This window comes from Equus przewalskii, chromosome 18 (assembly GCF_037783145.1).
Source record: "Equus przewalskii isolate Varuska chromosome 18, EquPr2, whole genome shotgun sequence".
Lineage (NCBI taxonomy): Eukaryota > Metazoa > Chordata > Mammalia > Perissodactyla > Equidae > Equus > Equus przewalskii.
This window is the reverse complement of record NC_091848.1, coordinates 33094874-33118350: the sequence shown is the minus strand read 5'-3', so window position 1 is coordinate 33118350 and position 23477 is coordinate 33094874. Positions and strand designations below refer to the sequence as shown.

At 48.0% G+C, this 23477-nt stretch overlaps 1 protein-coding gene and 1 long non-coding RNA gene across 8 annotated transcripts in view; one reads left to right on the top strand and one right to left on the bottom strand.

Annotated features, from left to right (window-relative positions):
- TMEM44 (transmembrane protein 44) overlaps positions 1-19831 on the top strand; it is a 37000-nt gene extending 17169 nt beyond the window's left edge. Inside the window, exons 9-11 of one of the 7 annotated variants that reach the window (XM_070582573.1) lie at positions 804-962; positions 13316-14099; positions 18307-19831. In XM_070582573.1, the coding sequence (XP_070438674.1) occupies positions 804-962; positions 13316-13426 (270 nt within the window). In that variant the 3' untranslated portion in view covers positions 13427-14099; positions 18307-19831. Of the gene's footprint in view, positions 1-803; positions 963-10762; positions 11235-13315; positions 16754-18306 lie in introns of those variants that run through there. The other 6 variants (XM_070582576.1, XM_008534733.2, XM_070582575.1 and 3 more) reach the window with 6 other exon arrangements.
- A 1912-nt stretch (positions 19832-21743) lies between these two features.
- The window catches only part of LOC103560583 (uncharacterized), a 45623-nt gene continuing 43889 nt past the window's right edge, over positions 21744-23477 (bottom strand). The window contains exons 4-5 of the long non-coding RNA XR_011529169.1: positions 22972-23177; positions 21744-22167 (exon numbers count right to left, since the gene is read on the bottom strand). This is a non-coding gene — a long non-coding RNA (uncharacterized lncRNA). The remainder of the gene's footprint in view (positions 22168-22971; positions 23178-23477) is intronic.

Sequence of the window (23477 nt, the reverse complement as noted above, 5' to 3'; positions counted from 1 at the left end):
AGTTGCCCAAGATCCTGTAGTTAGAAAATCGTAGAAATTGGTTTCATACTGTCTTTCTGCTTCTGGGACCTGAGCTTTTATAAAGAGAACATGTTCTCTGTGCTGCCATTTCATGCCTGCTCGTTAGCAATTTTTTTCTTTTTTTCGTGAGAATGTCCCCACCGGCAAGGTTGTGGTGCAGAAGGGACCCTGTTGCCATGTGTATTGATAGAAGTCCTGTTGGGACAGCCACGTAGAAGTGGGCAACAAGAGCGGCACGGGGCTCCCTCATCTTCCCAGCCTCCCCTCCTGAGCCACCACCCTAAGGAGAGATTGTCCAAGAGATGCAGCCTGGGTCGGAGCTGCGCTGGGGGGCCGAGGGCCCTGGGGCCGTGGCGTGGGTGGCTTGGAGCATTTGTAAACTCCATTTTCTCTGTTGACTCGGGTGTGGTCAGGCCCTGGGGAGTTTATATAGACTCTGGGACTGCTGTTGCTGGGAGCCCTCTGCCTCCTCGCCTCCCCGACCCCGCCCACGGGCCGCCCAGAGCGCTGCCCTTGTCGCCTTTGCGGACTTTCTCCGCCTGTCCAGCCGACTTTCACGTGAAACTGTGTGCTCACCCCATCCACGGCTGGAGCCATTCATGATGTGGGGTCCAGTACAAGTAGCTGTCGGGGGTATTTACATCTGAGCCCCGGGGACATCCCTACAAAGGAGGCCAGGCAGGATTACCTTTTGAATACTGGAGTACGTGCATGCTTTGACCATTCAGAAAGAAAGAAGTCAACTCAGTCTCCCCGCCCGCCGTTTCCCACACACCTTGCAGGCAGGCTGCAGCGCCACCAGGCTGCCCGGCGACGGTCAGACGAGCACCGGAGACGCGTCCCTGCCGGAGCCCCCCTCGTACCCTCCCGTTCAGGTCATCCGGGCCCGCGTGTCCTCCAGCAGCTCCTCCGAGGTGTCCTCCATCAACTCCGACCTCGAGGTACACGCTGTCGCCTGCCGGCGGGTGCATGGGCGTCCTCCTTTACCAGTGCTTGCTGGTCCTCCTCGGGGCGCGCCCTGCTGCTCGCTGAGCCGCCGCTAGCCTCCCGCCTGCTGAATAATCAATGGGCATCTGCGGGCTCCCGCAGCCGCCGGAGGGGTTTCCCCGTCCTGTCCCTGCAGAGAGAGGTTTCCACGGTCACATTAGTCAGAGAAACACTGCATATTGCAGTGCGGTCTTGAAGAACCACTTGCACATTCAAGTATTACAGAAATAAACGCATGAATAATTAACTTTGAAAGCGTCTCGGTGTTTCCCAAACCCATTTGACCATGGAAACATTTCTTCTCCCCAAGGGGCACCAGCTCCACCCTATGATGCTCAGGGTCCATAAACAATGCCTGGTACTTTCATAAACTTTACCTCATTTTGAGTTTTTGGATCTGTGAACAAAACACATGTCACAAACTAGTGTAACTCTCAGGGCTGAGCTGTCCTGTTGGTCCCACAGCTGTGTCTCCAGCCCCGTTCTAGGAGGAAGTTTCCTTTGTCTGTGGAAAATGAGAACAAGGACAGTGTAGTGGACATGTGGTGTCAGCAGAAGGGGGTCAACAGTCTTTTTGAGGGGAGAACGACTGTCTTTCATTCTGGGTTTGTCTTCTCTTACTATTTTGGTGTTAAAATGCCCTTTGATGAAATGATAACAATAGTAAGTGGATGTTGGCATTCAGGTTTTGGTTTTGGTTTTAGTGGCTTTTTTTGGCAAAATAATAAGTTAGCCATCCTGAGTAAGTCCCTCAAATTTGGTGAACCCATAGCAGACCCTGAAATTTGAAGACCCAGAGCCATTGATCTATGGGGTAAAGTCCAGATTCCTTAGTGTGAGGTTCCAGACCTTTCACGCCTGCGCCAGCCTCGTGCCCCTCCACTGCCCTCATCTAAAGGTCCACCCTGGCTGTGGACTGTTCCCCTGTCCCCAGGCCTCTGGGCCTTTCCTTCTAGGGTTTTCTCCAGCCCAGTTTCCATGTGTCAGAATCCTACCCAGATGCCACCTCCTGTGTGAAATCACCCCCCTACACACACACGCACCCCAGAGATTAATGGCTCCTTCCCTTGTGTGCCCAGAGCATACACCTCTCTTACACAACTTCCATTGTCTGCCATGTAGCCTGGTGAGCTGTCGGGGCCTGTCTCCTCTGCCATGCTGCTCCAGCTTTCAAAATCAGCCTGGGCTACCTTCACTTTTCTCTGTCCCTCCATCCTGGAACACAGCTGGTCATGGAGAGCTGGGTTTTGAATGAGAAATTCTGCACCAGACCAAGGACCATTTGGGGTCTGCGTATCCCCATGTCATTGGGTGTTGTTTATTTCTTGGATCCAGTCTCGGGATATGTAGGACACCCAAGGCACGTGGCTTGGCAGCCTGGAACCAGCAGACTTGGCAGAGCTCTAAGGCGGGAGGGGATAGAATGAGCCTGACAGCAAAGTGTTCACTGAGGAGAGGGGTCAGTTAAGTCGGTGAGTCAGGGAGGGCCCAGGAGAGCTCTGTGGAAACAAGGCCGACTGTTGTCACCCACCCTCAGTTGAGGTAAGGATTGGACAGTGACCTTGAAAAATTCGGAAATTTATTTTTGTGGCTGGTTTGGGCCATTTCCGTGTTTTGTAGTTCCTGCTCTCCCCCTGTTGAATTCCCCTCTTCTATTGTCTCTCTCGTTTTAGACATTTTTTAAAACTACATATATAAATTCCAAGGGGACAGGGTCACACTCTTAAATTAGGCAAATGGAGATGAAGGCTTTTGCCCATGTTAAAAGGAATATATTTTCAGAAGCAGCTGCCCCAGCTCACCCCTAGACCTCTCCCCAGGACAGTCCTCCAGCTGCACTCCCTGAAACATACACACTACTCCAAATGACAGGGCCACCGCGGCCTGGAGGGACATCGCCTTAGGATTTCACCAAACACATACACTGGCAGGTCAACGGGGTGGCACAGGTCCCATACAGACTGTTTAATGTGTGAACAGCAGACAGCAAAGCTTTTGTCAGGTGTGTGGTCCGTTGGGCCTTCTGCGAACCTGTATTTTCTGTTCTTAAAAGTAACACCTGTTTATTATGGAAAATTTGGAAAATGTCAAGAAGAAAATTAAAATTAACCCACAAGGCCACCAACCAGCAGCTGCCTCCCAAGGACTGGCTTCTGCAGGCTTGACAGCCTAGCCTGTTTTTTGGAGCAATATTCCTGAAAGGTCCTGGTTCCTTTGTGGCTGAAGGTGAGCGAGAAGGTGTCTTTTAGCCGATGAGTGTCACTCCTCGCTTCACAGGCCCGTGCGGTCACTCGTTCAGCAAACGTTTTCTGAGGGTGGGAATTTAAAAGAAGGATGCAGGAGGACAGATGGGCTGGGCTGAACCCACCTCACAAGGTGGACAACACTTGTTAAATTGGTCACAGTCGAGAGTCTGCTCCTCGCCTCACTCCTCCGGACCACACGCCCAAGGGACCAGAGCATATGGCTGGAGGCTGGGCCCTGGGGCGTCACCTCCTCTGGTCTGTGCCTTCTCTTGCTCCCAGGTTGCACAGTTTAAATATTTCTTGGCATTGGAATGAGATACCTGGGGCATCTGTCCCCACTCTGGGGCTGCCCCACCCCCACTGTCCCCCTTGGACTCCCTGAGGTGGGCTTCTGTGCCCTCAGCCACCTCGTGTTGTCCCTGTCTGTTGCTGACCACCTCTGCTTCTGCTTGACCCCTTGGGTCCAGAAGAGAATGCTTTCCAGCTCCCGCTGTGCAGGCCTGGGAGCCTGGGAGCCACTCTGTGTCGTTAAGGTGATGTGTTCATGTCTTCTGTGGTCCTTTATGACTCTGTAACTTAACTCTCAGATGGCGGTTTTATGTCCGTGTCTTGGGGACACGTACCAACTGTTTTGAACACCTGCTTCCTGCAGTGCTGGGGGAGGTGCCCCAACCGTGCGCTGCATCCACGGCACTCTAGCTCACGGAGTGTTTTTAAATCCCTTAATAAGAATCACAGGACTCATTGCTAACAGTGACTGTGTGCGTGCCATGGGCCAGGCACCATATGTTCTATGCTTTACCAGCACTGTTCATTGAATCCTCTCGACAGCCCTGAGGCAGGCACCTTGGTTATTCTTGTTTTCCAGAAGAGGGGACTGAGAGTCAGTGAGTTTAGGTAACTTGCCCAAGAAAACATTATTAAGAATAGGTGGCTGACCTGGGATGTGGACACAGCTCCACTGGCTCTGAAAGCCCCGTGGTTACCCCCCACTGCCTCGGCAGGCACTCTTCCCCGGGAAGGTGTGCAGGACCACGCTTATTATCCATCACTCCCGCTTTACCGATGAGAAAACTAACTCTCTCTCCAGGGGTCTTTCCACTCACCTGTGCTCTGCCTGGGTTCTCGGAGAGCACCTGGTCTAACAGGATAAAACATTGGAATTTGCAAGTCATTCCAATGATGGCAGAACAGCAGAAGGGTGGGACAGAGACAGATAAGGCCGTGGGGGCTCGCACGGAGGGAGAACTTGGATTATTTCCAGCTTTCCTCAAGCGTCCACTGGCTGGGCTGATCAGGGCACCCGACGAGTGATGTCGGAGCCTCAGTGTGACCCATGACCCTGGAGAGAGGACATTTGCTTGGGCTGTGTGGATCTCCAGACATCTCTACACGAGGTGGCACACTCTCAGAGACTGGATCCACTCGTTCATTCACTCACTCGCCCATTCAACCCCCGCAGCCCCACTCCTGGCTCAAGCCTCCAGAGGGCGCACTGAGCAGAAGTGGAGGAAGGTTCCTGTGTTCGTCATCTGGGTGGGGGCCCAGGCCCAGAAGGAGCAGAGCACCCCGGAAAGTGCCCTTCTCACTTTCGGGGCAGCCAGCGCCTGTCTTATAAGCACTGGGTTGACTTTCCCCCAGCGTTGAAACTGTTCCTGTGCCTTTTAAAGGCCCTTTTTTGTTTGTTGGTTTAGCCTCTGGGATACAAGCAAAGATTGAGTCCAGCTTTGTGATGAAAGAGTGTTTAGTCATTTTTTTCTTCTGTGCTAACAATGCCGTAGACCTGTTATAAGAAGCTTTGTGGGAATTCTGCAAGGAGGCTGTTTCTGTCGTTGGAACAAAGCCTGCATGTTGGAGAATGACTGTGACCAGAGCTGGTGCAGTTGTGTGTGTGTGTACGTGTGTGTACGTGTGTGTACGTGTGTGTACGTGTGTGGAGGGTAGGAACAGAGCCAAACCCCAGATTGCTGAGTCTGAAGAGGGTCAAGTCCCAGCCCGTGTGTCCCTGCTAATTCTCTGCCTCAGGCTCTTGACAACCAAGACTGCTTGTTCCCTCTCCAAACCCTGCTTCCAACACCAGCAGACAGGACAGATTCCCTCGGATGTTTGCCATTTTTACAGCCAAATCCTTCTTTTAAGAAAAAAAAAGACTTATATATATTCATAGAGAGAGAAAGAGACTATGAAAGTTCTAATTTCAGAAGAAAATACATGTAAGTTTGAAGAAGGAGGCCAGAACATTGCAGTAGGTACCAAAGGCCAGAAGTCAAGTCCAGGACACGATGTCTGCCCTCCCCAGACCCGTTTCCTCCCTGGAGAGGTGGAACCACCTGTCATGAGACAGTGAGAGACAATACTTCCCCAAAGGTGTGGGGCAGTCAGCTGGTCACGTGGGGCTGAGGAAGGAAGCTGCACTGGGCCCTCAGACGGAAAGGGGCTGTGCAGGGGAAAGCGCTGACCAGGAGCGGGACAGACACAGGGGCTTGTCTGGGCTTGCTGACTGGCCAGGTGGCCTTGGCCTGCCCCAGACTTCCTGGGTTTTAGTTTCTCCCTCTGTGAGTGGGAATCATGAGACACGTCCTACCTATATCACAGAATGATTGTATGGCTGCAGTAGGGGTGCCGTTGTGGCTTTGCAAGACTACTAAACAGGCCACACGCAGCCTAGCGGAAACGGGCCGGAAGTGGGCTCAGATACTCACTGTGGCCCCTATAGCCACGGAACCGGCAGCGCCCATTCATTTCTCTGCACCTGCTCCGAAAGTGGAGATGGTGACCTCAGGGAGGGTGGTGAGGCTCTTACGAGGTCGAAATGTGAAGGAGCTTCTACCGCAGCAGACCACTGTTCCCACAATTGCTCATTGTGAAACCCCAGCTGTGGACTGGGCCATCTTTAAGGTCTCACTTAGGAACTCGACCCTAAGTGTCAAAGTGCAGCGCTGGAGGAGGTGGGTGGTGGTTAGTCACACGGATCCGGTTCTTATAAGCAGAAAGGCTTCCATCAGGAAAACAAAAGCATCAGCCACCAGCACAACGTGTTAATGTACCTCAAGGGCACGGGAGCTTGGGCTGTTGTGTCTGCTTGGATGCTACTCTCAGAAAACCTCCTCTGGCCCCTAAATCCAGGAGAGAGCCTGATTGCTTCCACCTGGACCAGTGCAGGCGCTTCCGACTAGCTCCTGCCCCCATCTCTCCTCCTTTCTTTGCTGTGCTACCCAAGATCTCCCCAGCACTCGCCCAACCCACAGCCTCACTGCTCTAAGGCCATCTGTGGCTCCTTCCTGCTGATAGCTTAAGTCCAGACCCTTTAGCCTGACCTCCAGGACACTTCACCATCTGGCCCTGGGTCAACTCTCCAGGTTCCTCTTTGTGCATCCAGCCAGCTTTCCCTTCTCTGGATTCCTTGGTTTCTCTTGGTCTTCTCCTTCTGCCCTTCAAGGCCCTGGCTAAATTCTGCTTCCTCCAGGAAGCCTTCTTACACTGCTGAGTAGGTTGCTAGATTTAGCAGACAAAAATACAGGATGTCCAGTGAAATGTGGATTTCAGATAAGCATACCTCTGCTAAAACCTTGTTATCTGAAATTCAGGTTTCACTGGGAGTCCCGTGTTTTATCTGGCAGCCCAGCTCCCGAATCAAACTTGACTGCACTCGTTTCCCGTCCTTCCCTAGGCCTCTTCTTCAGTTCTTCAGAGCAGCATTTGAACAGCGAAATTTCTTCCCAAATATCAGGAATATATAATGTTATATGTCAGTTATATCTCAATCAGACTGGGGGGAAAAATGATTAAAAGAAAAACTAGAAACATAGGGGCCGCCCAGTGGCGTAGCGGTTGAGTTCACGCACTCCACTTCTGCGGCCTGGGATTCGCGGGTTTTGATCCCGGGCATGGACCTAGCACTGCTATGGCGCTGTGGCGGCATCCCACATAAAATAGAGGAAGACTGGCACAGATGTTAGCTCAGGGCCAATCTTCCTCAAGCAAAAAGAGGAAGATTGGCAATGGACGTTAGTGCAGGGCCAATCTTCCTCACATACAAAGAAAGAAAGTCAGGAACAGGAGCCAAGGTTGCCAAGGCCTTTCCCACTGGGATCTGGTCTAAACACAGTTTGTATCTCCTGTGCCTGGAGTTCAGAGGGTCTCGCTCCCACCCCCTGCTGCCCACCGTTTTAATGCACACAGCTTCTCCGCCTCAGCCCTTTCTTTCCAACCTTGGGATGTGCCTGAAGTGAAGCTGTGTGTCATCTTTGTAAAGGAAACGCACCCGCTGTGGGTCCGAATTCTTCTCTCCCTGCTCCCGTTCACGATGGGCCTGTTCAGAACTGAGCGGAGGAAGGTTTGAGTAGTTAAACCACCCAGGGTGACCGAGAAGGTGGGGAACATTTTGCTGCAGAAGCCCTGCTCTTTCTTGCATACAGCACTTCCCGGCCTGTGAAGCCTTTCCCACCTCACAGCCCTTGTCCCCACAGCAGCCCAGGGAGGAGGTGCAGCCTGGTGAGTTTGGGCAATTAGAGAGGAGGAAAGAAAGCGTGGGGAGGTGAAACCGTGCTTGACCCAGAGTAAGTGCCTTAGAACGGCTTAATTAACCAAGGAGATAGAAAAGATGAAATGTTGCAGCATCTGGTGTAATTTCTTAAAGTCTGGAAGGTACCAGGTCAAAGGAAACTCTACTTAATGAAATCTAGGAGAGAATTGTAGCTGGTGTGTATCTGGCCAGTCTTAAACTTTATAATTAGAAGAGAAAAAAGCCTTATCATCGGTCCTGAGTCCAGCACCGTCTCACCTCCCCAGTCTTGGGGGAGTCACTTCTCCGCAAATGTAAGAGGAGGGAGTTGGACATGCGGTCTCTGAGGGCCGGCCCAGCTCCCATAGTCTAAAAGAGAAGCCTGGAGTGTGACCTTGTTTCCTCAATGGCTAAGACACACCTCAGAGTCTTCAGGAACAAAGGAAAAGTCACCGTGGGCCCTGTGGACAGGGGCTACAGGATGCTTCTTGATTTCAGAAGCATGAAAGAGTGTGCATTTAGAAATGAGGTGAATTGAAATACTACATGCTGTGGGTCACAGAGGTGCTGGAATTGTGTTCCCAGAAACCATTTAAGGATATGTGAAATGCTCGTTATGTGTTAAGGGAGAAAAGTCATTTGCACGATTTGATTTGTGTGCGTGTGTGTTTCACAGGGCTATTCAATAACTTCGTAGAGGCTGTCTTTTGGGGATAGGATTATGGGCGATCTTTATTTTGCTTTTGGAAAGGAAATTTCTATACAAAAATGAACACATTTTGCTCTTGAATTGAGGAAGACACTATAAAATGTTATTCGTTTTTACTTTTCAGGGGAGTGAGGAGAGACCTCTGTTACAAAGATTTGGGTTATTTGTACCCCTTGGGCACATTGTCATCATGGGTTTAAAAACTAACTTACAAAAGGAGCCCTGACTCCTGGCCCCCACATGAGGGCACTCTTCTTAAATCGTAGACGGCCTGCGATGCTGAAGATAGGGAAAGGAAGGCTCAAGCTTTCATTGCAAGCCAGTTGGGGGACTCTTAAGCTTTTTGTTTGCTTGGCTTTAAATAAACTTTTTTATTTTGGAATACTTTTAGATTTCTAGAAAAGTTGCAAAGGTAGTACAGAGAGTTCCTGTGTACCTTCTTTCAGGTTCCCCTAATGTTAACATCTTACACAGCCATGCTCCATTTGTCAAAACTGAGCAATTAACATTAGTACATTATTATTACTTAAACTACAGATTTTATTTGGATTTCACCGATTTTTCCATTAATGTTCTTATTCTGTTCCAGGATACAATCCACTGTATCACATTGCACTGAGTGATTTTTTTAACAAACAAACAGAACAGCCACTCATTGTGGTAACCACAGATTACTGTTTCTATTTTACATGAACATTTGTATTTTCTAAAGAAAGGTGAAGGTTAGCAATTTTTCTTTCATTTCTCTTTGTATTTCCATTACATTTGTAAAAGTTATTTAGCTTTTTGAACCCCTGTGTCGTCAACATTTCTTTTTTTTTTTAAAGATTGGCTCTTGAGCTAACATCTGTTGCCAATCTTCTTTTTTCTCTTCTTCTTTTTCTCTCCAAATCCCCCCAGTAGATAGTTGTATATTTTAGTTGTGGGTCCTTCTAGTTGTGGCATGTGGGACGCAGCCTCAGCATGGCTTGATGAGCCGTGCCATGTCCGCGCCCAGGATCCAAACCCTTGAAACCCTGGGCCGCCGAAGCACAGTGCGCCAACTTAACCACTTGGCCCCAGGGCCGGCCCACATTTCTGTCTTTTGCAGTATGTACGGAACCATCATTTTTAGTAATTTTGTGTCTTCTCCATTAATCTTTTTTTTTCTTTCAGTTTATGTTCCTTCCAGCAGGATGTCATTAAAAGATGAATACTATGGAATTATCACTAATTTTGTTAGGTATAATAATGTTATTGTGCCTAGGATTAAAGAAAATGTCCCCAACCATGACATACATACTGAAGTATTTACAGACGAAAGTACCTTAAAATACTTCAGCAAACAAAATAATTGGGGAGCTAGAGCAAATAAAACAGGATGTGTCCATTAGATTATTCTTTTACTTTGCATATGATGGAAAATCTTATAGTTAAAAAATTTTTCAAAATGAAAATTTAAAAGACAGTAGAGGCTTTGTTTTAATGGACAATGCCAAATCCAGCGGACCGTTCGGATTGGCAGCTATTCAATTTAACGGACATTCACAGATCAATATAACAGACATTTGTAGGTTCATAGCTCTGGGTCAGAAACACAGGTCTCGCACAACTAGAAGGACCTGCAACTAGAATGTATAACTGTGTACCGGGGGTGCTTTGGGGAGAAGAAGAAGAAGAAGAAGAAAAAAGATTGGCAACAGAAGTTAGCTCAGGTGCCAATCTTTAAAAAAAAAGCCAAAAAACCCCACAGGTCTCCCAGGCACTGCACGAGCTGCTGGAGGAGAGTGCGGACGGCGATGCCGCCCTTCGAGAACCTGAGTCAGGTATCTGTGAGGCTCGGGGCAGAACCAACCGTGCAGTCAAGGCTGATTAAAAACGAATCTTGGCAGGTAGCAAATACCCCATAGTTTCAAGGTGGGGATTTTATTTGCATCTCTCTTTCTTAGTTTTATGGGTTTGAGTTGACTCATCCCAACCATGTGGTTAGTAAATGGAAGATGATTTATTATTATTCTTATTATGCCTCATGATAATAATTTCTAATAATAGTAATCTTAAAATATGTATAAATTATAATTTTTTCAAGGACCTCGAGCCCTTTATAATTATCACAATTATCCTATCTAAATTGTAGCTGCTAGAAGCTGCTGCCTTTCTGCCTGCTGAAGTCAGCTGTTCCTCTGCCCAGACCATCGGAGGGCCTGCCTCCTGGCTCACGGAGCAGACGGCGGCTGGCGCTGAGCTCTGCCCTGCTCTGTGATGGTGGCAAAGTCTATCCAACACGTTTTTTCTCTCTCTCTTTTTATTCTGCAGCAGAAGTATTGGGAAGCCCTAAAGTCGGAGCGCGTATGGACAGTCATGCTCTCTCTCTCTTCCAGAAGGCACTTCCTGTGGCTGATTTCAGTTCCTGTTTGTGTGAGCCCCCCTTGGATGACTGGGCCCATGCCAAATTTCTTTAGGGAGAAAAAGAATGTGAAAACGAGAGGCGAGTCTGAGGAGCAGGGTATTTTCGGGGCCCTCTCAGTGCACAGTTCTTTCTGCTTTGTCCAGACCATCTAGTAGTGACTCAGAGAAAATGCGTAACCTAAGGAAGATGTGTGGTTTGGAGCAGAGGTCGGTGGACCAGGGGAGTAACTGCAGGTCACTAAGGGGAGTGGCACTGGGAGTGGCTGCAGTAACGGAGATAATCCCCCACATTGTCATTCTGAGACCCGGCAGATGAGCACGTGTTTTATGACAACTACCGCGCACCTGTTGTCTCCTGGGATTTTTTTTTTTTTTTTTGGTAAGAGAGTAGATCGTCTTTTGCTCAAATTCTCTTTATACCTGGATTCCAGCAATGTTTTTATTACTTAAAATGAAGTTTAAAACACATTTCTGGGTTTTCAGAAGGAGGAGGTTTAAAATGTTTTCGAAGCCTTAACCCACTTCAAAGCGTGCGCCTGATCAAAGTGGCGGGTTGCTTCTGTTTCCCGGCAGCTGAACCGGTCAGGAGGCGCAAGAGTAACTCTTAAGAAGCCATTTCAGGAGCTGGAGCAGTGGTTCTGAAACATCCGGGTGGCTAAGATCGCCCTAGGAGAATGTTAATATGCCAAACCTCAGGTCCCAGCTCACATATAGGCTCCAGGGTGGGTCCCTGGCATCAGCCTTTTCAGTGAGCACCCTGGGCCCTCTGGTGATCAGAAGTATGATCTAGAACATGGGCCTCAGCTTGAAAACAGCATTCATCACTGTCCATCCTCAGAGAATGGAACAGGCCCCCACTTCCACCACTGGGCAACTGGCCACAGAGGCTGAGGGCCAGGGGGGGCGTTTTATGTGGGATCTTTGATAATGTCAGGAAGGAATTTGCTTAGAGGTGTCCCCGCAAGTCTGCCAGGTAAATGAGAAGTTAGCACTGGAAGTGGCTGGCACAGCCCCCGACAGGTACCGGGGGCTGAGCTGCACCAACCAAATCAGCTCAGTTGCTGGCCTGCAGGGTGACTGGGGATGAGATCGTCTTTTCAACATGATGCCGTTTTTAGTTACCAAATAGGAGAACTCGGTTCAGTGGTTATCAGTAAATCACTAATTTGAACTGCGCTCTTTCTTTCTGTTCAAAACAAAGCCGCAACTTGTGTTTTATAACTGGCACGGCATGGGCTTTATCTGTCAGTGGCTCAGGGAGCCTTGAAAATCTTATCCCGGACGTCTAAGGACCGGACTGTGTGACTCAGCTCAAGTTTGAGCAGCTGGTGGAGTGTTTTTCTTGGAGTGCATATCCATGCCTGGCTTTATTTTCTTGCCCAAATAGATTGCCTGGCCTGGGCTGACACATCCTATGTGGACTTTACTTCTTTCCTGGGTGTTGTGATACTGTCAGATATGACTCTATGTCTCAGAATCATCAGTCAGAAAAATTCAGAGATGAAAGAGATCGAATTATCTAGTTGCTGATCCAACATCCCAACTTACACATGGAGAAACTGAGGCCCAGAGAAGAGAATGCAAGTCAGTGGCAGAAGGAGAGCTTGAGCCCAACCCCTCCTTGCCTCCGTGCTGGCATCACTAAGGATTCCCTTGCTCTTGGCGCGTGTGCGAAGTTCTCTCTCTCCTCCATCAGATTACAACAATAGGAGGACTTTGTAAACAGCTCCGTCAATGCTTTGTGCCCACTTCGTTTAAGCTTTTCCTCCTACCCCTGCAAATTTCAATTTCCCATACTTCCTGAATCAGAGCAATGAAATAGCCACTGGCAGTGACCACTGCTCTGAATTAGGTTTTTAGTGTTTGTGTTTGACAGCTCTACTGACCTCAAGTTTAGAGGAAACTCCATGTGGGGGACAAGGGCAGACGGATGCCCTGCTCTTACGGAGCTCATCATCCACCTGAGGGGACAAGGCGGATGCCCAGAGAAAGGGCAGGGCTGTCCACGCTCAGCTGCAAACAAGTGATACAGGCAGTACAAAGAGAGTGAGAGCTCAATGTAAGCAGTCAGGATGGGCTTCCTGGAGGAGGAGGTACTTACCTGAGCCATAAAGAATAGGTTGAGTTTCCCTGGTCTTTTCCAGGAATAAGTTAGGCATGGCGGTGGGAGTTCTCAGGATAAAGGGAACACAACTCAGTCTTGGTGAAGACAGGGAAAAAGAGGATGGGAAGGGAAGCGGAGCTGGTCTGCTCAGGGTGGCTGTCCATTAATTCCTTGATTTAAAGTTATCCTTGCCCTGTTAGGTCCTAGAAACACAGGCCTGCTTAACCTGTCCCTACTTGTTTGTCCTTGTCTGTGTCTGGGCCATGAGAACCAGGATTGGAGCTGTTGCTGGGGGGATTGTAAGAGATGGGACGGGTCTGTTCCACCAGAGTACCTTTTCTGTCTTTTCTCCACAGTGGGACCCTGAAGATGTAAACCTTGAAGGGAACAAAGACAACGTAGAGATGCTCAGATCCCAGGTGCACAGCTGCTCTGCGAGGCCAGTGGACTTGACCTCCGACGAGTAACACTTTCTGGAGCCAGCACATCAGCTCAGAACCCAAGGTCTAGTGTTTGTCAGGAACTGAGCAAGACAACTGATCAACATGCAGTGACACCCATGGCAGGAATGTAAGCTTCTGCCAAGGCCGCCTATAAAAGTGAGGAACCAGGAACTGTCACTGAGCCTGGCTGGTCTGAGCTATGGCTCAGAAGGGAGCTAAGACTCTGGGACCTGTGGACAGACCTGGACAAGCCCAGAGTTTGTTCTGAAGATTAGAAGCTCACACACCACTCTTGCTTTGAGATAAAAACCTTCATCTAAAGGACACTGGACCCTCCTTTCCCTTTCCTTTTAGATTCAGCGATACTCTGAATATCTGCCGGGTGTCAGGAAGGAGTTTCTCTAACAGTTAATGTGTTTGGATCCCGGCAGAGCCCCATTCTGCAAGACCCAGCTGAGTCTGGAGAAGAGAGGGATGGGCCCACGTGCTGGGGGTCTGGGACACAGTCACAGATACTGATGGGACCTGGCTCCTGCCCTCCGGTCACCTACTTGAGTTTTCTGCTGGAAGTTAGGACTGCTTGGTCAACCACATGTTTGTGAGATCACCGGCATTGCAAGAACAAGCAGGGCAAACTGCTCTAGGTTCCAGGACTTGCTCCAACCGGGCGAGGTGTGTGCTGGGACGGGGTCTGCAGGTGAGAGGCACTCTATGCTTCAGCAGGTGACTGAGGGCATGCAGAGGGTAGAGGCATGGCCAAGGCGTTCAATCCCAGCACAGCAATCCCACTGTAGGATTATTTTGGTACTGTGATCACAGGTGAGGGGAAGGGTGGAGGCAATGGGGCTAAGGCGGGAGGAACACTGAAGGGAATAAATCCTGATGGAGTGAATTGAAGTAGCTCACTGTGGAACACAGCGATACGTCTGAATCCCGGCACAGCCACAGAAGTCTACCACGAGGGGAACTGGGAGAAATGCCAAGGAACACAGCTCTGCTCCTGGCTGACCCTTGGCAGCCTGTGTGACTCAGCTGCAGCTGCCCAGTTTCTCCTAAGGGGTAGTGCTCGTCCCAGCAGCATGAACAAGGGGGTGGCTCTAGGAAGCAGGTTGGTTCTGTAGGTCTCTGTGGAGATCCTAATCCCCTGGGTGACCTCTGAGCTAGATGCGAACTTAAAGCCACCGCAATTATCCAACTGTTTTGGACCATGGTTGTCTTACAATGCAGTTTGCTAAAGTCAGGTTTGCTTTATGATCCTAACCACTGAATCTGTACTTTGAGGGAAGATGAAGATTTGAGTTGGGGGGCGCGGGGGAGAGCCTTCAAGCAGATGAAGCCACACAGAGGACTGGAAGTAGAGAAGGGTGGAATCTAGTCAAGGAAGGAGGAATCCGATGTGGCCAGAATAGGTGGCACAGTATACACTGTAGGGGGTGGGTGAAGAGGCTGGAAAGGAACCAGACTGTGGAGGCTAAGGAGTTGGCACTTAATTCTGTGGCTAATTGGTTGCCATTGGGAGATACCAGAGTAGGAAGGTGACTGACATGCCTCAGGTAGGCCACAGCTGATGGGTGAGTTTTACATCCCTATGGCCACAACTTTTCAGGAAGCAGAAGTGTACAGTCATGGATATAGAATGAACATGGGGAACATGTTTAATCTGAGTGACAACAGCAGGGCAGGAGACAGGCTCATCTTTAGAAAGGCAGAAGGCATGGTAACAGCATGACATCTCTGGAGCTTGCCTTTAGCACAGCCTCTCTCTCTCAGGGACAGGCTGGCTCATGCTCCCTGGGACATCAGAAATTGGTTGGATCCTACTGGAAATGGCCATTCACCCAAGAACATCAAATGATTTTATTGGCTTTGAGCAGCACAAACTACTTGAGCTCCAGATGTTGACTGTCTTCCTAGATCTCATTGTTCCAGCCTCTTTCTTCACAAAGCAGTTCCTATCATGATACTTCCTATCATGGTCCAAGCTTGTCACCCAGAGTGAACCATTAAACTGAGAATTTTGGAAGCAGAGTTTGACCTCATTGTTCAGTGAGAACTGCCTGTGATGCAAAGGCAGATTCTCATTGGGACTGGAAGTGGATTCGGCAACTCTGGAGCCTTTGTGAAGAGGTGCCAAGCAAAATGCCTTTCTCCTAGTAGGAGTGTCCCTGACCTGGGCCTCCAATGCAGCTTCATCCCCAGTTGTTAGTCAGAATGGGAGGATAATAGGAGTTACTTGCCCTGAAGACTCACTGAGCGGTGCGAGGGGTTACCCACACTGCAGAGAAGCTGAGGAGCAGTCTGTGTAAGCATCCTCTCCTGCCCACTCATCTGGGGATGAGAGATGCTGTAATACAGTCTCAGCTGTGCTGCCTATTATCTGCATGGCTTGGAACATGTTACTTAACCTTTGTGAACTCCTGAGGTAGACGGAGAGTAACACCTACCTAGAGAGCTTGTTGTGAAGACTAAGTGAATTAACACATATGAAATGCTCAACACGATACCTGACTCAAAGTAGAGTTGAAGAGGGATGAGTTTCTTCCTTCCCTATACTTCCTGGCCACATATGCCCTGAAAGCTGGTGGGTAACCCAAGAATCAGACCCACAGATGGAAGGGACTACAGAGGTCTGAATACCCTTGACAACCCTAATAAGTGATTATCCAGCCCCTACTTAAGCTCCTCTGAAAAAAAAGGATTTCACCCATTTTATCTCCCAAAGAAGTCTTTATGATTTAGTAGAGCTCTTATCACCAAGATTTTCTTAAAATCCTGTCTAGATCCTGAAGAACCAATCCCCTTATCCCCCACCAGTACTTCAGTAGATGAAGACATTTATGAGCATCATCTGATGCCACGCTCACATCATGTTTGCTACAATGGGGTATGAGCTCCCACACAATGAGGAGAGGCACTGGGCCAAGGAGCATGGCTGGGTTCCAGTTCCCAGGTCTGATTCATGGTGAGCCTTGTCAAGTCATTTCCCTTTCTGGTCATGGTTTCCTCATCTGTAAAAATCAAAGGCCAGATTTCTTTCATTTTTTGCCCTTTTATGAAAATGCCAGAGAACTTTTGTTTCCCACAGAAGACTGACATCTTTATAAATTCTCAAGATACAGACATTAAAATATTAAGACAAATTTCAGATCTACTTGGAAAATAAGTTTCATTATAGAATATATACTTCTTTCTGTTTTGGTTTTACTATCCATTAAAGTAACATTTCCGTTTTACAAAGAAACCAGTCTTTGCTGTAACATGAAGAAATCACAGCATTTGACATTTTAAAAGTTTGCAGATTCCTTCCAGTACTGAAAACCAAAAATTTATAAAACCTTGTTTCCAAACTCAGGGATTCTGGTCATTTCATTCGCTTTCTTCATTGAGAGATTCTATTATTGGCAGTTTATTTTGGTCAAGCCTCATTCTTGCTAAACCAACTCTTATACTGAGGGATATTTGAATATTTCCACAGTGAGAGAAAAAGAATCTGTACCAATTAAGGAAAAGAAAGACAGAGATGTCTTAGGAGTGTCTCAAGACTAATTTCGCAACACTTCCAAGATTCTCTCCACTTCTTTTTCTGTCCCTTCTTGATCATCCCCCTCCAAATTTTCCAACCATGCGGGCGGGCATTGCTCTACTCTGTTCGGCTTCACATGATGTTTTACTGACATTCAAGTTGATGCTTTGGCAGAGGTGGCTCTGCCTTGAACGAACCCAAGATTTGGTGCGATGGTGACCTGGGTCTCTTCACTGAGCCTACACATGCCTGTCTGGTATTATCCCAAAGGTCATCACCAGGTGAGAGGGGCAACCTTAGAGAAGTTCAAGGAATGGTGCTAAATCAAATGATTTTGAGAACATCTGATTTGCTTTTTCTTTTCCCAACTCTGAAAGCTGAACAAGGCACCGCGCATCCAGGACCGCTGCTAGTGCCTCAGTCAATCTGTCGCTTGGAAAACTCTAGTATAGCCTCCCGGCAACTCAGCTGGAAATCGTCCCCCAGGGGCCGGGACTGGCGGCTCTTCTTCCCGGTCCGCAGGGTCTGCGGCTGGGATTGCAGCGCTTGCCCCCCTCTGCCACCTCCACTGGGCTCATCCACGAAGTGGTCTCCTCAAGCGACGCGGCGGGAGCAGGGCCACTGTGGGCACCGTCAGAACTGAATGCTGGCTCCTACTGCCTACCTTTTTCTGGGAGAAGGCGCGAACCCCTAGCATCTCGCGGTCCATTCAGATCACCGCCCGAGGACTTCCGGGAAGAGAGGAAATGCGGGGCTCTGCGCGTGCGCACAGAGTAGCCGCGGTCTCCCGCGAGTCCCGCGGGCGCCGCCGCAAGGGTTCCCGCATCCCGGAGTCCCCACCGGGGTTCGGGCGAGCTGCCGACGGCGGCCCCGGGTGTCCAGTCACGCCTCTGGCCCTTTCAGGGGGTGATTACAAGATAACTACTGTTCCCAGCGTTTTTGAGACTGCTCGACATCCTTTCTGGTGTGCTGTAAATCATTCTCGTCTTTGTTTTCCAAATACATTAAAAAAATTTATTTTTTTAGATAAAGATAGTGCAGGTGCGCGGTTTTTAAAAAGGAATCAGATTGTAGCAAAAGGCTTATGAAGAAAAACAACAATGCCCTGCCCCTCCCCTCCGCCGCCAACAATCCTGCTTCTCAGGCAACTACTCTTCTTTTTTTGGGTGAGGTCGATCAGTTTTAACCGTTTTGTTTGTTCTCCATTCGGTTTGATTTCAAATATGCTTTCCAGCTATAAGGTTCTAAGATTACACATTTTTTTTTCTTAGCTAGATTATCTCCAGCTTCCATAATTACAGGCTAATAAGACACAGCAGCTAGGACAGGGCCACTCGCGTATCAAAATCTGTGTGTTAAGAGCTGTCTTCGCGCCGTGCAGGTCGCTGTGGAATCCTGGACACCAGGCCCCTTCGCCAGCCACCATTCCTGCTCCAGGTCCAGCTTCTGCATCCAGCCCGCTCCGGCTCACATCGACAGCCCGGCAAGTTCCACTCCTCTGCTCTGGACTTGACCTTGCCCTTCACCCTTTTGCCTCTGCTCCTGCAGGTGTCCCAGCGCTTGGAGCATCTCCAGTGCAAGTCGGACGGATTTCCTAAACTCACAACAGGAGCCAGGGCCCTCATACACTGGAGTCGCCGCGATCTTTCCCACGGACGGCCTGGCCACGTGGGAAAAGAGCCGTTCCATGGGCCTTTCCTTCTGACTAGCAATCACACTTTGTGGAATGCGTGTATATCCTAAAGCTCTGACATGTGCGATCACTGTTCAGATGCAGGCTCTTAGGCTCCACCCCTAGTGATTTCCTGGATCTGGGCAGGGCTTGGAAATCTTCAACAGGCTCCCCAAGTAGTTCTCTTACAGATGATCCCAGACAGCTCTTGAGATACACTGTCCTAAGGAAATTACTTTTAAAACTGATCTGTTTGTATGAAATATTCTCATAAAACTATTTAGAATAGCAAAAAAGTGATAAAGCTCCAAAACCCCACTGTTGGCAAAGAGTAAGCATTATACTTTAACGAAGAAATGATATTTTGCCATTCAACCTAAAAGACCATAGAACCATAGACTGAAGACCAGACCCAAATTACCTTGAAATCATCTAGTTCAGTGCCTGAGTGGCTTGCTCGTTCTCACAACATGAATTCCAGCTCTTTACACGGTAGAAAAAAAATCTACAAAAGAAGATGTTAAGTAATAAAAGCAGAACACAAGAGTGTGTGCCACTATTAGCAATCATTTTAAAAACATTGTTTTGTTTTATTTGTTTTATTTTAAAAACATTGTTTACTAACAAGATCAGAAGAGTCGTATAAGTCAGTATAAGACTTTCTGTAGTAAAGGGATTACGTGGATTCTTGTAATAGTGGTTTCTTGACTGTGGAAGCAGTTCAATACATCCCCCAGTTAAAAAACTATCTCCGCCTAAATCCCCTTTCCCTTAAAATTTGCAGCATAAACACCTTTTATTCCAAGAGAAACCCTTTGGCTCAAGCAGCTGCTGTTGCGACAGCTCATTGCCAGTCACATCCCCCAGGACCAGAGAAAGGTGGTGGGAGGCCAGATAGAAACTACTCCCAAAGCAGAGAAAATAGGCAGGAGGGAGCCCCTGGGGAAATCGGACAGCCAAGTCGCTGTTCAAAGAAAATTAAAAGAACAGAAATTTTTTAGAGTTCTTAGTATGAATAAGAAAAGCGACATAGGAAAAAGAAAATATATAAGTAAATTTGTCATGGATCTGTTTATAAATTTTATGCTTTTTAATGCTACTTGGTGCTTTATAAACTTTTTCAATTAGTATATATCTATTATATAATTAGACAAAACAAACTAAAGAGAGTTATAAATACATGTATGCTCCCCCAAATAAAATCCACAGAAACACTGGACAAGGGGACGTTCATAAGCGACTGTACCATGTATTGGTGCTTGTATGTTTATCTTGCTCTCTGTGTGTATGTAGAAATTATATTTCCTTTATACTTTTCAGTATTTTACACCCTTTCTATAATAAGGATGTATATATTTTAAAATTAGATAAAAACAAACTGAAAAAGTGATCCACCATAATAATAATTGACAGGCAAAGACTTCAATGGTTGCTAAAAGCTTTAGGTGAAAGGTTATTGGGAATAGGATATTCATGCGATCTCAAAGTGTCACCCCACAGATGACTTTATTCATTACAAATGGAAATGGGTTTCTTTACAATGGTGAAATCTGGAAGACATCACTTTAGTCAAATAATCAAATTCACATCACCAAAATGGGATAAATTAACATCATGTGCCTCCTGAGGTAGTATCTTGAGCAGGATACATCATCACCTATGAAATATTCTTGCCAAGCTATTTTAGTTGGAATCTAATTTTGAGGAAACAAGCAGACAAATCCAAATTATGGGACATTCTACAAAGTAACTACTTTGGATTTTTTAAAATGTCAATGTCATGAAAGACAAAAAACAAAAAGACTAGAGAACTGTTCTAGTGTAAAGGACTCTAAAGGGAGGGATGAGAAGCTGTATGGGATTATTGGGACAATTGAGGAGATTTGAATGTAGTCATGAGCCACATGACAACGTTTCAGTCAGTGAAAGACCACATAGACAATGCTGGTCCCATGAGATTAGCAGCATGGGGGCCGGCCCAGTGGCACAACGGTTGAGTGCGCAAGTTCTGCTTCGGCGGCCCAGGGTTCGCCGGTTCAGATCCCAGGTGCAGACATGGCACCACTTGGCACGCCATGCTGTGGTAGGCGTCCCACATATAAAGTAGAGGAAGATGGGCACGGATGTTAGCTCAGGGCCAGTCTTCCTCAGCAAAAAGAGGAGGATTGGCAGCAGTTAGCTCAGGGCTAATCTTCCTCAAAAAGAAAAAAAAAAGATTAGCAGCATGTAGCCTAGGTGTGTAGTAGGCTATTCCATCTAGGTTTGTGTAAGTACACTCTGTGATATTTATACAACGATGAAATCACCAAATGATGCATTTCTCACAACGTGTCTCCATCGCTAAGCAACTCAAGACTGTATGTACAGTATATTAGCTAACATTTTTGTTTCGTTTCTTAAGAGTGATAATAGCATTATGCTTGTATAGGAGAATGCCGTTTCTTAGGATATACATGCTGAACTGTTTAGAAGTGTTGACCTAAAACAAACAGCCAGTTATTTACCAGCAGAATGGGTTTATTGGGGAAAAGAATTGCAATTCAGGACATGCCATCTATGGCAAACCAAATGGCAGGCAAGTCCAAAGAAAGAAAGGAGAGAAGTTCTTTTATGAAGTTGGGAGGGTATGTTGTAAAGCGTCCGTTGGAGGAGACTGGGGAAAGTGTGGTGGCTTTTCATTGGCTGAGTTACGGAAGTCTCTCATTGGCTGAGCTGTCGCTGGACGAGGAGGAATTCCTTCCTTCCTTCCGCTGGGGTCATAAGTAGTATCACCTCCTGTGGGAGATGCAAGGTCCGCCTCCCCTCTTTGGGTCTGTAGTGTGCATGGAGTGGCAAGTGCGTGAGATTTCTCTCTTCTGGCCTCCCCACTCCATTTTAAGATTTTTTTTAATTTTTCCTTTTTCTCCCCAAAGCCCCCTGGTACATGGTTGTGTATTTTAGTCGTGGGTCCTTCTAGTTGTGGCATGTGGGATGCCGCCTCAGCATGGCCTGATGAGCTGTGCCATGTCTGCGCCCAGGATCCGAACTGGTGAAACCCGGGTCTGCTGAAGCGGAGCGCGCGAACTTAACCACTCGGCCATGGGGCCAGCCCCTCCCCACTCCATTTTAAATGAGGTTTCCATTGATTAATTTTCACAGAAGCATCATGATTTGACAACTTTTATTTTAAATGGTTCGACAGGAAAAAAGTATATATTTTTCAGGTGGATATGTAAGCGGAGGGAAAGAGATAAAGCAAATGTGATGAAATGGGAGCAGTTGGTGAATCTAGGTGACTAGTAGAGGCATGGTCATTGTATTATTCTCTCAACTTTCCTGTAGGTTCGAAGTTTTTCAGAGAAACAAGTTGGGGAAGAAAGCTCCGGAGTAAAGACCCTCACAGTCAGCTCCTCTGTGAGATGGCTCTCGATCTCCCCAGAGGGCTCTGAAGTCCCAGGGCTTTGTGAACGAGACAACTGGACGACGAGGGGCTGCTTTTCGAGTATCTTCTCAGTGTGGCTGGATTCAAACCGGCTAATTGTGGGATGATGTCAGGCCACAAAGGGTGGACAGATTCCAGTTCGTCTGGTACTGAGAAAAAAATAGACCCTCTATCTTAGACAGCTCTGATAAGGCGCCTCCATGGATATGAGTAATGGTCAGACCCAGGGGATGAACCTGGGCTAAGAAAGCTGGACAATGGAAAGCCTGGAGCACTGTGACAAGGAAATTCTTCCCCTGAATTGCCTTTTCCTATTGAGATAACATAATACACAATAAAACGCCAGGCTCAGAAGTGCTGCCGCCAATCCCAGGGGGAGCAGCCGGCACGCAGGCCTGAGCTGAAGCACGAGACTGCCTGGGCTGTCACCACCTGGGGAGTCTCTAGAGGGCTTGCTCTGGCCAGTGACACACACACACCAGACTCAGTTATTGACCTCGGACCCAGACGGCCTGGGGCAGGTCCTGATCCCATGCCTCTCTGGCTGTGAGACTGATTCCTGTTATTCTTGTTCACAAAAAAAGTTTACTTTTCTCCTACCTGCCTTATTGATGGAATGCAAAAACTGAAAACAAAACTTGAAAAGGCCTTTCCAACCCCTAAAGTCCCTCAAGTTCTCAGGTATATCATTACATCCTATGCAGGAAGCTGTTTGTTCTGTAGCTTCCACTTTTTTTAGGTCCAACTCACCAGGTCTGTCTTTTAGACCTTGTGTACATTTTTATTATGAAGCATGAGTTGTATGAGTAAAGCCCTTGAACTTCTTATGAGGCAGGATTGAGATCTCTTGAGATGCTCCACATTCTCCTGCGTAAGTAGAGAGTGGCAGAGGATGTTCTCCTTTGATATACCTCAAATGGGAAATACATCCCCGTAGGCAAGCGGTGACTCACCTACACTGTCGGGAGTGAGTCAGTGTGCCAGCTGAGCAAGCACGGGCAGCCCTCTGCTGGAGCGCTCTGAGGCCGGGGAAGGGGGCCTTGCCTCAGTCCAGGATGTCGGTCGTGGTGTCTCAGAGCGGTGGAGCACAGCTGACAGAGTGGAAAGGGAACACGCCTTTCACTGGTCTTCAGGAGAGGATTGAGCTGCTGGTTATGTGCTACAGAGAAAGACTTTAACTCAGTGTAAGGGACAACTTTCATTTGGTCCTGTCCAAGCTGCAGTGGCTGCAGGGAGCTCCCCATTGTTAGGGTTATTCCAACACAGCTCCATCCCCTCTCCTCCAATAAGTTGTGGGGAAGATGCACATTGACCAGAGAGTTGGATCAGATGATATGCCAGGGCCCTTCCAACCTTAAGAATCGGAGCTATTTTTGTCTGTCTAGCAATGAATTTGGATTAACCCATGCTCTGCTTACCAGCCATGTGACCTTGGACATGCTTATTAGCTTCCAGAGCC